Source organism: Pseudophryne corroboree (genome assembly GCF_028390025.1).
Source record: "Pseudophryne corroboree isolate aPseCor3 chromosome 3 unlocalized genomic scaffold, aPseCor3.hap2 SUPER_3_unloc_17, whole genome shotgun sequence".
In the NCBI taxonomy this organism is placed as follows: Eukaryota; Metazoa; Chordata; class Amphibia; order Anura; family Myobatrachidae; genus Pseudophryne; species Pseudophryne corroboree.
Window position 1 is genome coordinate 1,134,913 of NW_026967505.1, and position 15,244 is coordinate 1,150,156.

At 44.1% G+C, this 15,244-nt stretch overlaps 2 protein-coding genes across 2 annotated transcripts in view; one reads left to right on the forward strand and one right to left on the reverse strand.

Moving 5' to 3' along the window:
* LOC134983536 (oocyte zinc finger protein XlCOF6-like) overlaps positions 1-1,201 on the reverse strand; it is a 75,636-nt gene extending 74,435 nt beyond the window's left edge. The window contains exon 1 of the mRNA XM_063949193.1: positions 1,162-1,201. The gene's annotated coding sequence lies outside the window, so the exon portion shown is untranslated. The remainder of the gene's footprint in view (positions 1-1,161) is intronic.
* Positions 1,202-1,458: 257 nt separating this feature from the next.
* Positions 1,459-15,244, forward strand: part of LOC134983534 (zinc finger protein 260-like) — a 42,519-nt gene continuing 28,733 nt past the window's right edge. Inside the window, exons 1-5 of the mRNA XM_063949192.1 lie at positions 1,459-1,547; positions 8,876-8,907; positions 11,577-11,655; positions 11,772-11,869; positions 12,025-12,520. Of these exons, the coding sequence (XP_063805262.1) occupies positions 11,622-11,655; positions 11,772-11,869; positions 12,025-12,520 (628 nt within the window). The 5' untranslated portion in view covers positions 1,459-1,547; positions 8,876-8,907; positions 11,577-11,621. The remainder of the gene's footprint in view (positions 1,548-8,875; positions 8,908-11,576; positions 11,656-11,771; positions 11,870-12,024; positions 12,521-15,244) is intronic.

Genomic DNA, 15,244 nt, shown 5'->3' on the forward strand with positions numbered 1-15,244 from the left:
ACAGCAGAGGATGCTACCTCTGTATACTATGACAACACAGGCCACTCCTCCTGTATACTATGACAACACAGGATGCTACCCCTGTATATTATGACAGCACAGGCCACTCCTCCTGTATACTATGACAGCACAGGATGCTATCCCTGTATATTATGACAACACAGGATGCTCCTCCTGTATATTATGACAACACAGGTTGCTCCTCCTGTATAATATGACAACACAGGTCGCTTCCCCCTGTACAGCACAATGCCACAGGACACAACACCTGTAATGTCGCGGGTATAGAATTACGGTAAGGGTGGGTTCTGCGCCACCTGTATTACGGTAACGGCGGGGTTTGCGCCACCTGTATTACGTTAACAGCGGGGTCTGCGCCACTTGTATTACTGTAATGGCGGGGTCTGCGCCACCTGTATTACGGTAACGGCATGGTCTGCGCCACCAGATTACGGTAATGGCGGGGTCTGCACCACCTATATTACGGTAACAGCGGGGTCTGCGCCACTTGTATTACTGTAATGGCGGGGTCTGCACCACCTGTATTACGGTAACAGCGGGGTCTGCGCCACTTGTATTACTGTAATGGCGGGGTCTGCGCCACCTGTATTACGGTAACAGCGGGGTCTGCGCCACCTGTATTACAGTAACAGCGGGGTCTGCGCCACTTGTATTACTGTAATGGCGGGGTCTGCGCCACCTGTATTACGGTAACGGCATGGTCTGCGCCACCAGATTACGGTAATGGCGGGGTCTGCACCACCTGTATTACGGTAACAGCGGGGTCTGCGCCACTTGTATTACTGTAATGGCGGGGTCTGCACCACATGTATTACGGTAACGGTATGGTCTGCGCCACCAGATTACGGTAATGGCGTGGGTCTGCGCAACCTGTATTACGGTAACAGCGGGGTCTGCGCCACCTGTATTACGGTAACGGCGGGGTCTGCGCCACCTGTATTATGGTAACAGCGGGGTCTGCGCAACCTGTATATTACAGTAATAGGACACTAGAGTGTCAGCCACCTGTACAGGGATAATGCAGCACCAGAGGCTGCTCCAGCTGCACTATAACAAGGCACCAGAGGCTGCTCCCCCTGTAGTACAGAACCTGACACCAGAGCTGCTCAGCCTATAGAATAATAATAATAATATCATTACCTGCTGCCAGACACAGCAATGGCTGCTCTCTGCTCCTGCTGCCTTGTGGGAATGATAGAAGGAAGGCGGAGCTCAGACCAGGGGAAAATGGCCGCCGCTCCTGACGTCACTACACGGCCAGGATCCTATTGCTGCTGCCGGACTGGACTACAAGAAAATGGCCGCCGGCCTCCTGCATTGAGGACATGTATGGCAATAGTAAATACAGAGGGCGAGGCTGTTGGCAGGGTGAAGGAGGGGAGGGGCCAGTAACCAGTAAGCAGCCTGTGCCAATCATGCCCTACTTCCGGACTGTGCGTTCCGGCTTACTTCCGTATTGTGCGGTCCACATACAGGAAGTGAGTTTTCATCGATTGTTTCAGCCTCCCAGTGTCCGTGGAGATCAGGTAATGGCGTCTTACTATACAGGGGGAGCAGCCTGTGGTGTCCTGTTATTATTATTATACAGGGGAGCAGCCTGTGGTGTCCTAATATTATTATTATTATACAGGGGAGCAGCCTGTGGTGTCCTGTTATTATTACTATACAGGGGGAGCAGCCTGTGGTGTCCTGTTATTATTACTATACAGTGGAGCAGCCTGTGGTGTCCTGTTGTTGTTGTTGTTATTATTATTATTATTATTATTATTATTATTATTATACAGGGGAAGCAGCCTGTGGTGTCCTGTTGTTATTACTATACAGGGGGAGTAGCCTGTGGTGTCTTGTTATTATTACTATACAGGGGGAGCAGCCTGTGGTGTCCTGTTATTATTACTATACAGTGGAGCAGCCTGTGGTGTCCTGTTGTTGTTATTATTATTATTATTATTATTATTATACAGGGGGAGCAGCCTGTGGTGTCCTGTTGTTATTACTATACAGGGGGAGCAGCCTGTGGTGTCCTGTTATTATTACTATACAGGGGAGCAGAGCAGCCTGTGGTGTCCTGTTGTTATTATTATTATTATACAGGGGGAGCAGCCTGTGGTGTCCTGTTATTATTACTATACAGGGGGAGCAGCCTGTGGTGTCCTGTTATTATTACTATACAGGGGGAGCAGCCTGTGGTGTCCTGTTATTATTACTATACAGGGGGAGCAGCCTGTGGTGTCCTGTTATTATTATTATTATACAGGGGGAGCGGCCTAAGGTGTCCTGTTGTTGTTGTTGTTGTTATTATTATTATTATTATTATACAGTGACATCACATATCTTTAGTAATGTAACTCCTCTTTACCTGGGTGTACAGTGTATATGTGCAATGTGCCTCCACCCAAGCTATCTAGAGCCCAATACTCTAATCGCTTAAGAAATACCCTACCCGACTTCCGGTTCCGGCTGCGATGCACTAGCAGCGTGAGGACAGAGCTCCGCTGCCGCCCGCCGGAAAAACACATTTAAAAGGTTGAAAAACCTCCATCACAGCCCGTTCGCCCCCCTTATATATCAGGGGAAAGGCTCCTGCCCAACATGGACTGCTATTTAGCCTCCTCAATGCTCTCGAAAAAAGAACTAAAACGGGAAAAGGAAAAACGCCGCATGGAGATAAAAATGGCGCTGGACGCGGAGACGCCGACAACGGCTTCCCCTCCCTCCTCTATCTACCCAGCAGCGGAACCAGAGAGAAATGTGGTTTCCACGATGCATGATGACCCCGCTCCAGCTGCAAAGACTGCAGATCAGGTACTTTTTACACCCGCAATACCCGTTACATATGAGGATATGGTGGGAGCAATACGTAAGGCTATGGGACCCCTAATTAAAGCCCAGACTGAAGATATTAATAAACAATTGACTCCGCTAACACACCGGGTATTGCAAACAGAGCAAAGGGCGGGAGAGATGTTCCAGGACGTATCTAAGCTCAAACAAGACATGACACATATCACTCGATCACAGCACCAGATCTGGAACAAGCTGGACGATTTGGAAAACAGGTTGCGCAGATCGAACTTGCGGGTAGTGGGACTCCCGGAAACCCTGCGGGGTACAGCACTGTATACCTTTCTACGTACCACACTGCCAGATCTGTTACAAATCACTGACTCATGTCGTGATATGGTTATAGAGAGAGCATACAGAGTAGGTGCCCAGAAGAGCTATGAAGGAGCCAGACCCAGAGTAGTGCTGTTTAAATGCCTTAATTTTCTGCACAAAGAAGAAATATGGAGAGCGTCCCGGAAAACCCGGGGTCTAATGTGGGAATCACATAAAGTCTTAATCTTCCAAGATTATTCAGTGGAACTCTCAAAAGCAAGAAAAGCGTTCTCTCCAATATGTTCTAAACTGGTGCAACTTGGTAGAAAATTCTCTTTGCTATACCCTGCTAGACTCCGCATTTACTCAGGCACCTCCTTTACAGATTTCCTCTCAGCAGAAGATGCGGATGCATTTTTAAACGAGGAAGAAGATTCTACACGATCACAAGAAGACGCACCTGAGGACATTTAATCCCCCATACTTGCACACCTTTGCTAACTGGAATACCTTATTAATACCATTATATAGGTTTATCCTGATAACTATGATTATTTGCATGGATATGGCCCCATACTGTCAATTTGGCCTCATACTGCTACCTTTACACCCTATACGGAAAAGAAACAGGATGTCAGCAGACTTTCCAATATAATATATCTGGTAATAGGATATTATACCCTGGTACGTAAGGACATTTATTACTGAACTCATACCCCCCCTGGCGGGACGGACTGTACAAATTTATCTCTTAGTACCCGGCGGGGTAGGCGAGAAGCTCTTTCTCCTCTTTCATGGTTATGTTAATACCACCCTCGTTTAACCCCGGAAGTTGCTTAATCTCGATAAGAATGTTCTTTGTGATTGTTATTTCTCTGGTTTTCAATTACAATGCCTTGCTGATAGACAATCAGCATTGGACTGTCCTTTTCTGGCCCCGATATGATATGTGGAATATTGATTCTACATTTCTTTATCTATGCTTTCTAATTCACTCTTTTTCTTTCCCCCCTCACCCATCTTCTAATATTGATGTATACCGACGGAGTAATGTATGCCTATATTTAATTTTGTACCAGATGCATTTTTATACTGTGATACTAGATCCACCCTTGACCATTTACCTATGTAATAATAGTTAAATGACTGTGATAAAAATAGGATCTTGGAACATAGGAGGGATCAACTCTCCGCATAAAAGGAAAAAGGTTCTGCTATACTTAAATAAATTAAAAATAGACTTAATATATCTACAGGAAACCCATTTGAGGGAATCTGAGATGCTCAAACTGAATTCCCTTTCGTGGAAACTGATTGCCTCCTCCCCATATACATCCAAAGCCAGAGGTGTAGCTATACTAGCTAAACAACATATTAATGTGGAAGTGAAAGAAACAATAGTAGACCCTGAGGGTAGATATGTGATCTGTAAAGTTCTTTTGGATAAAAATGATTATTGTTTATGCAACCTGTATGCCCCAAACACGAATGTGCAACCCTTTTTGCAAAATGTAATACAAATTCTCGCACCTTTCTCAGATATCCCCATAATAGTGGGGGGCGACCTTAATGCAGTATCCTCTTTGGTACTAGACCGACAGCTTCCCAGAAGAAGGAAGGTCAAGTTACCTAAAAAAGGTGTCCCATGGTTCACAAGATCAATGAACCTAATAGATATATGGAGAGCCCTCAATCCAACAGATAAGGCATACACATGCCTCTCGGCGGCACATGGCACGTTGTCTAGAATTGACTACCTGTTACCCTCTGCAACATTAATGCCCCATATAAAAACAGTTGGTATCGAACCCATCACGATATCTGACCATGCAGTAATATGGTTGGACATGACACTACAGACGGACAAAGGCCCTTTTCGATCATGGAGGTTCCCTTCATCAATGACATTATCTCTTGATTTTAGAACAATGCTCACTGAGACCTGGGACACCTATGTGACTAATAATGAAAGTACCCTAAAGGAATCACCACAATTATTTTGGCAGGCTTCTAAAACGGTTCTACGAGGAGAAATAATTTCCTATACTTCCAAAATATATAAAAAACTACAGACTGACTTTCTCCATGCCCAGCAATTATTAACAGATAACTTCCAAACATATAAAACTAACCCGACACTGATAAACAGAGATAACTACTCGAAAGCAAGAGTAGAATTTGAGAGTTTACTAGCCAAAATGGAATCCCGTCATACTTTTAAAAAGGACGCCAAATTTCATCGCTTTAGCAACAAATCGGGGAAACTCCTTTCCAGTTTACTGAGAGGACAAAGGTCACCTATGTTGGTACACCCCCTAAAAACAGATACAGGGTCGCTCACAACAGATAGCGCTCAGATCTCCCAGATAATGCAGACATTTTATACAGACCTATATGCAGAACCTCCAAGACCAGAGCCAGATGCAAAATTATTCTGGGAGAATTTACCAATACCCCAGCTAGCTGAAAAACATAGAGAACAATTGAGCCTGCCTATATCCGAGACGGAGGTATCCAAGGCCATGGTGAATCTTAAGGCTGGAAAAGCACCAGGCCCAGATGGCCTTACATCCGAATACTATAAATTGCTCGCCCCTAAGCTAACCCCTCTACTTACTAAGGTATTCAACGATATTTTGACCACAGGGACTATGCCACTATATTTCTATTCGGCAGTGCTTAACGTCCTTCCCAAACAGGGAAGAGACTTATCTGACCCAGGGTCTTATAGACCAATCTCCTTGCTCAACATAGACTACAAAATTCTAACCAAAATACTAGCAGAAAGGCTTAAATTAGTGCTGCCCACCTTAGTACACTGTGATCAGACAGGATTTATAGCGGGCAGATCCTCGGTGGTCAACATAAGAAAAGTATTAACAGCTATAGATGTATCCCAACGTGAGACCCCCGAGACCCCTGCAGTGATTTTATCACTGGATGCGGAAAAAGCCTTTGACATGGTACATTGGGAACACCTGTTTGATACAATGCAAAGATTTGGCATCCCCCTGGACTTTATAAGGTTCATTAGAACATTATATAACAACTCTAATACCCATATTCTATGTAATGGATATCTCTCTCCAGCATTCTCTATATACCGGGGCACTAGACAAGGATGCCCACTCTCACCTTTGCTGTTCGCCTTGGCCTTGGAGCCTCTTGCCATTGCCATCCGACAATCACCTACATACCAAGGCATCAAAGCTAAAGACGTAGACCTTCGCATTTCACTGTTCGCAGATGACATGCTACTATTCGCCTCAAACCCACACGAAACATTACCTGTAGTATTTAGCTTGATAACGGATTTCGGGAAATTTTCAGGGTATAAAATAAATATTCAAAAGTCTGAACTCATCCCCTTAAATGGAAAACCCACATACTTGGCATCATTGGGCCCGCTCCACAACCTGAAAGTGGCCACTACGGCAATAAAATACTTAGGTATCCAGATACCAGTGAAAATACAAGACTTATATAGGCTCAACTATACCACTGTAATACTCGCTATGTCAAGGAAAATACACACATGGAGATACCTACCACTATCTATGTTGGGTAGGACAACATTGATTAAATCTGTACTCTTCCCCCAACTATCATACCTGATCCAAATGTTACCGATACGCTTGTCCAAAACAGATATTGTCCTGGTTGAGAAACTATTTAGTAAATTTATTTGGAAAGAAGGGAAAAGTAGGATTTCCAATACACGTCTGAAATTACCACGTACAAAAGGTGGGATTGGCCTACCAGATATCCTACAATTCTCACATTCAGTTCATTTTAGATATATACTAGATTGGTTATATGAGAGAAGTGTCTACACGTTGTATCCTCTAGACTGTGCGGTGATGGCTCCATTTTCCCCAGGAGCCTTACTACATATGCCTGAAACTAAAATACCTCTTGCTACTCGAAATAGTTTCCTGTTCAGAGACACATATGCTGCCTGGAGAGCTCTAAACAGACGGTTAAATAGAAACTATACCTTTTCTATTCTATTACCTCTATGGGGTAACCCCATGTTTTTACCTGGACTAAACGATGCAGTCTATTATAGATTACAAACAAAAGGCATAAGAAAAATAGCAGATGTGTTTGACCCTGGAGGAGCTATGCTGTCCTTTACAGAGGTACAAGAACGGTACGGTGTACATAGATCCACTTTCTATGCATATTTACAAATTAGACATTACATTTCATCAATGTCAATAGACATGACTACATTACCACGCACAGATCCTCTATTCTTTATTATGAAAGGAGCAGACAATAGATCATATAAGACAAGACCATTATATCATAAACTGATTACTGTAACACATAAAAAAATACAAAATCAAGTTATTGCATCATGGGTACAGTTTATTCCCAGAATAGAAGACTCAACCAATATATTTGATCAGTTCGACAAAACGATAAGATTACTACAAGCTTCCTCACTACAAGAAATACACATAAAAACAATTTACAAGGCGTATATTTCACAAGCTCAAAGGAAACATTTTGTTCCAGAAGAATCAGGAAAATGCTTGAAATGTTTTCATTCTTCAGCCACATTCTTCCACAACTTCTGGGAATGTGGGGTCATAAAGAAATTTTGGAACAAAGTAGTTCAATATATTAAACACACTTACGATATTAAAGCTACTCTTCTCCCACAAGCCCTATTGTTAGCAGATTTTACACCTTGGACATTAGATAAAAGACATACACACCTATACCCATTACTGATACTAATGGTCACTATTTCCAAACAAGTTATACTTAAACATTGGATTTATAAGACTACTCCCTCCTTACGGGAAGTACACCAGAAAATACTGAGGATTCTATATTATGATAGGTATCATACTATACAAAATGTAGAGAAGGATATACTCCTATTCTATAAAAAATGGAGACCATATATCATTACCTTATCACAAGATATACAGACTCGTATTTTTGCACGCTTTGGGTCCAAAGAATGGAATCACCATGAGCAAATGTTACGTGTGAGCTGATCTTTGATGAGATTGAACAATTGCCGATTATTGCTTACTCTCACACGATAGTGGCCTTTTATATGTTAAAAAACCATATACTACTGTATAAATGTGAGACATATCACTGTCTGAGTTAAGATTTTAACATGGAAACCGCCAAGAGGACACAAATTATGCCTCCTTTTACCTCTTACCTTGATATGTCAAAAATTTTCACCATTGCAATAACATAAGAAAATAGTAAAATTCTATGGGTATCTTTGCTCCCTATTGTTAAAGATTTCATAACTCAACTCCCCCCCCCCCCCCCTCCCCCCCTAATTGCTTCTTTCTCTATCACTTCTTTTCTCCTCCTACTCCATTCTATCTCTCTCTTTATACTTCTGTAAGCGAACTATTCTTCTAATTCAAGGAATTTGTGTTTATGTTCAAATATACCAACATGTATACTATGAAGCGCAAACTTATAAACTTCGAAACAATGAGAATCTTAGATTTAGATGAAGCCATATATTCTAACATTGTTTGTTTGTTTGATTGTGTATCACTGTCTTTTTCTATGACGACTATGAAAATGTTGGTTCTTAATATGTAAAATGAATCTCTTTGAAAAATAATAAAAAACGTTTATGACAAAAAAAAAAAAGAAAAAAAAGAAATACCCTACCCCTGTAGGGGTCGCCTATAACATTAGTATGTGATGTAACCAGATAGGACTATGCACATTTACTTATCGTACCTTTCCTTTGTGATTTCAGGCTCTTCCACAGATACGAAGACAGTTCCACAGGTAAGTATACTAGTTTTAATATGTAAGAAGTTATAGGCCACCTTATACAGTTATATCATATAATACTCAAACCATGAACCGTTCTACTAATACCCCACCTATACATAATAATATACCCCACCTATACATAATAATATACCCCACCTATACATAATAATATACTCCACCTATACATAATAATATACCCCACCAATACATAATAATATACCCCACCTATACATAATAATATACCCCACCTATACATAATAATATACCCCACCTATACATAATAATATACCCCACCAATACATAAGGTAATGCATGCAATACAGAACATACGATTCCATAAGAAAGTTGTGGGGCTGCGTTTGAAAAACCACCCGGGTTCTCTTACTATAATCGTGCACGGTTGGGGCCCTTTCGTGTCTGTGTATAAGAAGTACTCTGGGTTATATGGGTCTCCACGTGGAGCAATTGTCCTCACGATTGTTGAGCAATCCCTACTTCACGGCAATGAATAGCATGGTTTCCATGGAAGATCTAATTGTAGCGCACCTAGACAACCTGAAACAGGAAGGTAGTACATGGAGCTCTCCACCCTGGAATCCCTGACACCCGTGGTCTACTCGTTACATATAGTGGGGTGATGATCTGTGTTGCATGTCCCAGTATAAGCAGTGCCCCACTGTAGATCCGTGGGGGTGGCTCCAGAACATACAGAAGTCCCGGTTATTGGCACCTGTCTCTGATAGGTGAGGGGTGCTTAGTCTCCCTAGTGTATCATTTCCAAGTTTAGGCGACCCTGCGCCCTCTCCGAGGTGCTTTCATCATTATACACCACCGCACTCTTTATGACTGCTACCCTGCTGGTCATTATCTAATGGATATGAAGTCTCTAGAGGTGCTATTTATACTCCTCAGATCCACCGATGCTGCTGGTGCCTGTGCTACTGTGCTGGCGGCTGGTACTTTAATAGTTAAAGGATGATAGGGGAGTATGCAGATTAGCAGGATTTATATGGGGGCATCCTGCACTTACAATGAAGGTGTGCCCGGTTTGTACCTCCCCCCGACTCCACCTCCTCCAGCAACCGGGCTTTCCCCACGGGTTGGATGGGATGAGGGACACAGCTCTGCCGGGGGGGGGGGGGACTGTCTGCTACTGCTGGACTCCTGGTAGCTGCTGCCTGCACTGCGGTCTCCTTCCATGTACTAGCCTGCTCCACCAGCGCTCCGCCTCCCAGCACTCTCCCTGACAACCAGGTACCAGGACTTCCCTGCTTAGCGTCCACCAGGGGAAATTAACACAGCGCTTCTCACCCGCAGCGGAAGACATCCAATTCCTTTCCCCCACAGGGGCTCTCTCACTCGCAGGGAACCTCCTTCCTGTAAGCTCCCTCGTCTCAGCCGCCAGCCTTTTTCTCTCCCCTTAGTCAGCCCACCAACAAAACCGCCACTACACGCGCCCAGCCACCTCTCTCAGCACACGGGACCTCTGGAAGCTTCTCCACGATCTCCCCCGCGCACTGCGCGCTTCCCAGAGTCCCCTCACCTTCAGCAGGCACAGAATAATAACATGCATAAACACTATACATTATTGGATCACTAGAAAGATCCAAGTTATTATCACATATATGGTATACATCAGTTGGCAGCATATCTATTACCTTATAGATCTACACATTCATTCATTGATTTGCCCCCTCATAGTGTCCCAAGGCCTCTTCAGATCACTAGAGTACTACAGTAATAATACAGGGACATGACTGGGGAGGTGACTGCTGGGAATGGGGCATTATACAGTAACACCGGGTGATGTGTCTGGGTGATGACTGGAGAGGTGACTGCTGGGAATGGGGCATTATACAGTAACACCGGGTGATGTGTCTGGGTGATGACTGGAGAGGTGACTGCTGGGAATGGGACATTATACAGTAACACCAGGCGATGTGTCTGGGTGATGACTGGAGAGGTGACTGCTGGGAATGGGGCATTATACAGTAACACCAGGGGACGTGTCTGGGTGATGACTGGAGAGGTTACTGCTGGGAATGGGACATTATACAGTAACACCAGGGGACGTGTCTGGGTGATGACTGGAGAGGTGACTGCTGGGAATGGGACATTATACAGTAACACCAGGGGATGTGTCCGGGTGATGACTGGAGAGGTGACTGCTGGGAATGGGGCATTATACAGTAACACCAGGGGACGTGTCTGGGTGATGACTGGAGAGGTGACTGCTGGGAATGGGGCATTATACAGTAACACCGGGGGACGTGTCTGGGTGATGACTGGAGAGGTGACTGCTGGGAATGGGACATTATACAGTAACACCAGTGGATGTGTCTGGGTGATGACTGGAGAGGTGACTGCTGGAAATTGCACATTATACAGTAACACCGGGGGATGTGTCTGGGTGATGACTGGAGAGGTGACTGCTGGGAATGGGGCATTATACAGTAACACCAGGTGATGTGTCTGGGTGATGACTGGAGAGGTGACTGCTGGGAATGGGACATTATACAGTAACACCAGGGGATGTGTCTGGGTGATGACTGGAGAGGTGACTGCTGGGAATGGGGCATTATACAGTAACACCAGGGGACGTGTCTGGGTGATGACTGTATCACTGTGTGTGTCAGGTTCCTATAAGGTGTCAGGATGTCACTGTCTATGTCTCCATGCAGGAGGGGGAGTATATAGAGGAACACAGGGGTCTGTACAAGGACGTGATGATGGAGAATCACCGGACCCTCACATCACTGGGTAAGAGGAGACTCATGTATTGTACAGAGGAGAGCAGGTATGGGGGCCCCTATATACACACATCACCTGATAATCACATATATACACTGTACTCAGTCACTGTTTGTCTCCTACAGATGGACCCAGTAACAGAGATACCCCAGAGAGATGTCCCCGTCCTCTCTATTCCCAGGATTGTACAGAGGAGAATCACAGGATCCCACAGGAGGATCAGGTAGGTGGGATTTAGGGTCTCATCCAATATACCAAAGTGATTGTCACTATATGATCTGTAGAGGAGCTGTATGTATTATACACTGATATTATACTGTTTCACCTCAGTTTAATCAAAAAGTATGAAAATGCCATTGTATTTTTTGGGTTATTTAGGTAGAACGTCTTTCTCGTATAAAGGCAGAAGATATAGAGGGAGAAGAAGAGACGTATGTGACTGATATGAACGCAGACGATATAGAGGGAGAAGAAGAGACATATGTGACTGATATAAAGGCAGAAGATATAAGGAGAGAAGAAGAGACGTATGTGACTGATATAAAGGCAGAAGATATAGAGGGAGAAGAAGAGACGTATGTCACTGATATAAAGGCAGAAGATACAGAGGTAGAAGAAGAGACATACGTGACGGATATAAAGGCAGAATATACAGAGGGAGAAGAAGAGACGTATGTGACGGATATAAAGGCAGAAGATATAGAGGGAGAAGAAGAGACGTATGTGACTGATATGAAGGCAGAAGATATAGAGGGAGAAGAAGAGACGTATGTGACTGATATGAAGGCAGAAGATATAGAGGGAGAAGAAGAGACGTATGTGAGGGGTGATCAGCAGTGTAAGGAGGAGGAGATCCCTACAGATATCAGCACAGGTGAGTAATAAACACTTATTACAGAAGTCACATATTCTCATTGCTCAGTCACTACAGCAATCTCTTATTCTACACCCTCCTCCGCCATCAGCCCTGTTCTCAGTTGGGTGTTTCTAACACAAGGCTATCCATGACAAACATCAGATGAAGAGACTTATTACACACATCACTATAGTGTTATTAAAAGTAACAAGCAGAAGTTTATTTTTAGGGATCATATATAAGTAGTATTGTGTTTTTTTTAGCGTCTAATTTGTATGAGATCTAAATTTCTCAGTTTAGCAACCTTTTATTAAATAACCTTCATTTTGTTAGATGATGCAGGTATTAAATAACTCTTTGTATATAGTAGACCTATTTGGCCATTTGTGGTCAGGATTAAATCATTACATTTAGCGAGGTGTAGTCGTGGTGTAAAGGACAGAGTTTGATTCCTGATTAGTTAAAAAAAGCAAATACCAAATACTGAGCAACATCACTAAACAGGTAATTTCAACGTTAAACTTCTCATTTATTTTGTACTGTCTGGACATGGCTACTAATAACAGATGCACGGACATAATTCCTAAAGCTATATGTGCAAATGCTAGGAGCTTAGGAGACAAATTTCCAGAGTTAATAGTGATAATGAGAAGGGATAACCTGGATATTGTGGCAATATCATGGTGCAATGAGGATCATGACTGGGACATAGCTATTCCAGGATACAATTTATTTAGGAAGGATAGAATGGTCAGTATAGGAGGAAGGGTAGCATTGTATGTTGAAAAAAAGCATAAAGGCTACTTCAATTAATAAAAAATATTTTAGACAAATCTGAGGCCCTTTGGGTCACCACAGAAACCGGGAAGAAGGACATTATTCGCATTGGGGTGATCTGTAGACCACCTAGCCAGGGGCAGGATTTGGACAGGAATCTATTTGTTATGCACACCAGTGCCTGCAGGAATGTACAGGTGTCAGAACTGTTATGCACTCCAGTGCCTGCAGGAATGTACTGGTGTTTGAACGGATAGGTATGCAAAACAAATGAACTCACAGACAGACTGGGAAATATGACATTACGTACACAGAAGGTGATAGGGTAACAAAATACACACAAAGTGAACAGAGAAGCCCAGAGGCTAAGGAACTGGGTGTCTCCCTAGTATTAGTAATGCTCAGATGGGAAAAGCAAGATGTTGTGTTTTAATACGTAGAGAACCCGAAATGCTGTTGCTAAGGGCAACAGCAAAACCCTAAAGGGTTACCAACGGGTGTGGCAGTAAACTCCTTGGTCAGAGATGGAATCATAGACACAAGGAGAGTCTCCACAATCCTAATTCTCACTTGCAGTGCACAGGTTCAACTTACTGCCACTAAGCTGACACCTGACACCTTGCACAGTGAGACAGGATTTATGCAGGCAAGTCTTAGAATACAGCCGCAAACTTGCTAAGTTTACAGAGTAGTAAAAGAACCCCAGCAAGCTAAACGACTGACTCCAGTCTTACTGCTAGGTCTGGGTTGGCAGAGTGTAGTACCAAATCCCCAGGCCTATTTGCAGTAAGCAACAACAAATACAAAGCTACACAGTACTGGCTAACTTTCAGAAACTGACTAACCAACAAAGATTCAGCAGCATCTGCTTAACCTGAGAAGAGGCCTTATAAAGCAGGTGCTGTCCACGCCCCACTCAGACCTCACAGACTGTGAGCACAAAAACCAGCACCGGATCCCCTGCCGTGCACAGAGCCTGTAACCACTGCACAGCAAAAGACCCGAACCGGAGTATCAGCTGCGCTCAGGTTACTCCGCTAGCACATGTCTCCCGGTTGCCATGACGACATGGCAGCACAGGGCAGGAGACCCTAACAGTACCCCCCCTCTGACGAGCGGTCAAAGAACCCCTACCACCGGGTTTATCGGGGAACTGCGAGAAGAAAGAGTGTATCAGTCTGGAGGCATGAAGATCACAACTGCGCACCCACGACCGCTCCTCCGGGCCATACCCCTTCCAGTGCACCAAAAATGACAGCCGACCCCGAACCACCTTGGAGTCAAGAATCCTTTCAACAACAAACTCCCTCTGGCCACGTATCAGAAGAGGGGAAGGTCTTCCACTGGAAGAAGGATTACTAATCGCCCGTTTTAAAAGGGAACAATGAAATGTTTTATTGATACCCAAAGAACGGGGCAGATCTAACTGAAATGCCACCGGATTGATAACCCTGGTGATCTTATAAGGGCCGATGAACCGGGGGCCTAACTTATGAGATGGCTGTCTCAACTTCAAATTCTTGGTAGACAACCAGACGAAGTCTCCTAATTTGAAGCTGCAGGGTCTTTTCCGCTTATCAAAAACCCTTTTGGTCACTAATGACACAGACACAAGGGCTTTCTTCACTTTCCGCCAAATACCTCTAAGGACCGAAACCACAGAGGAACCACCAGGCGTGGAGTCCAGGGGGTCAAAAGAATTGGCCTTAGGATGATGCCCATACACACAAAGGAAGGGAGAGATCCCTGTAGCAGAGTGAGCCGCGTTGTTATAGGCAAACTCCGCCATGGACAGATGAGCAACCCAGTCAGTCTGACACTTGGAGACATAACACCTGAGGAACTGCTCCAAGGACTGGTTCACCCTTTCAGTCTGCCCATTAGACTGCGGATGGTAGCCTGACGACAAGCTGACAGAAATCTGGAGATCGGAACAAAATGCCCTCCAGAATTTGGCCACAAACT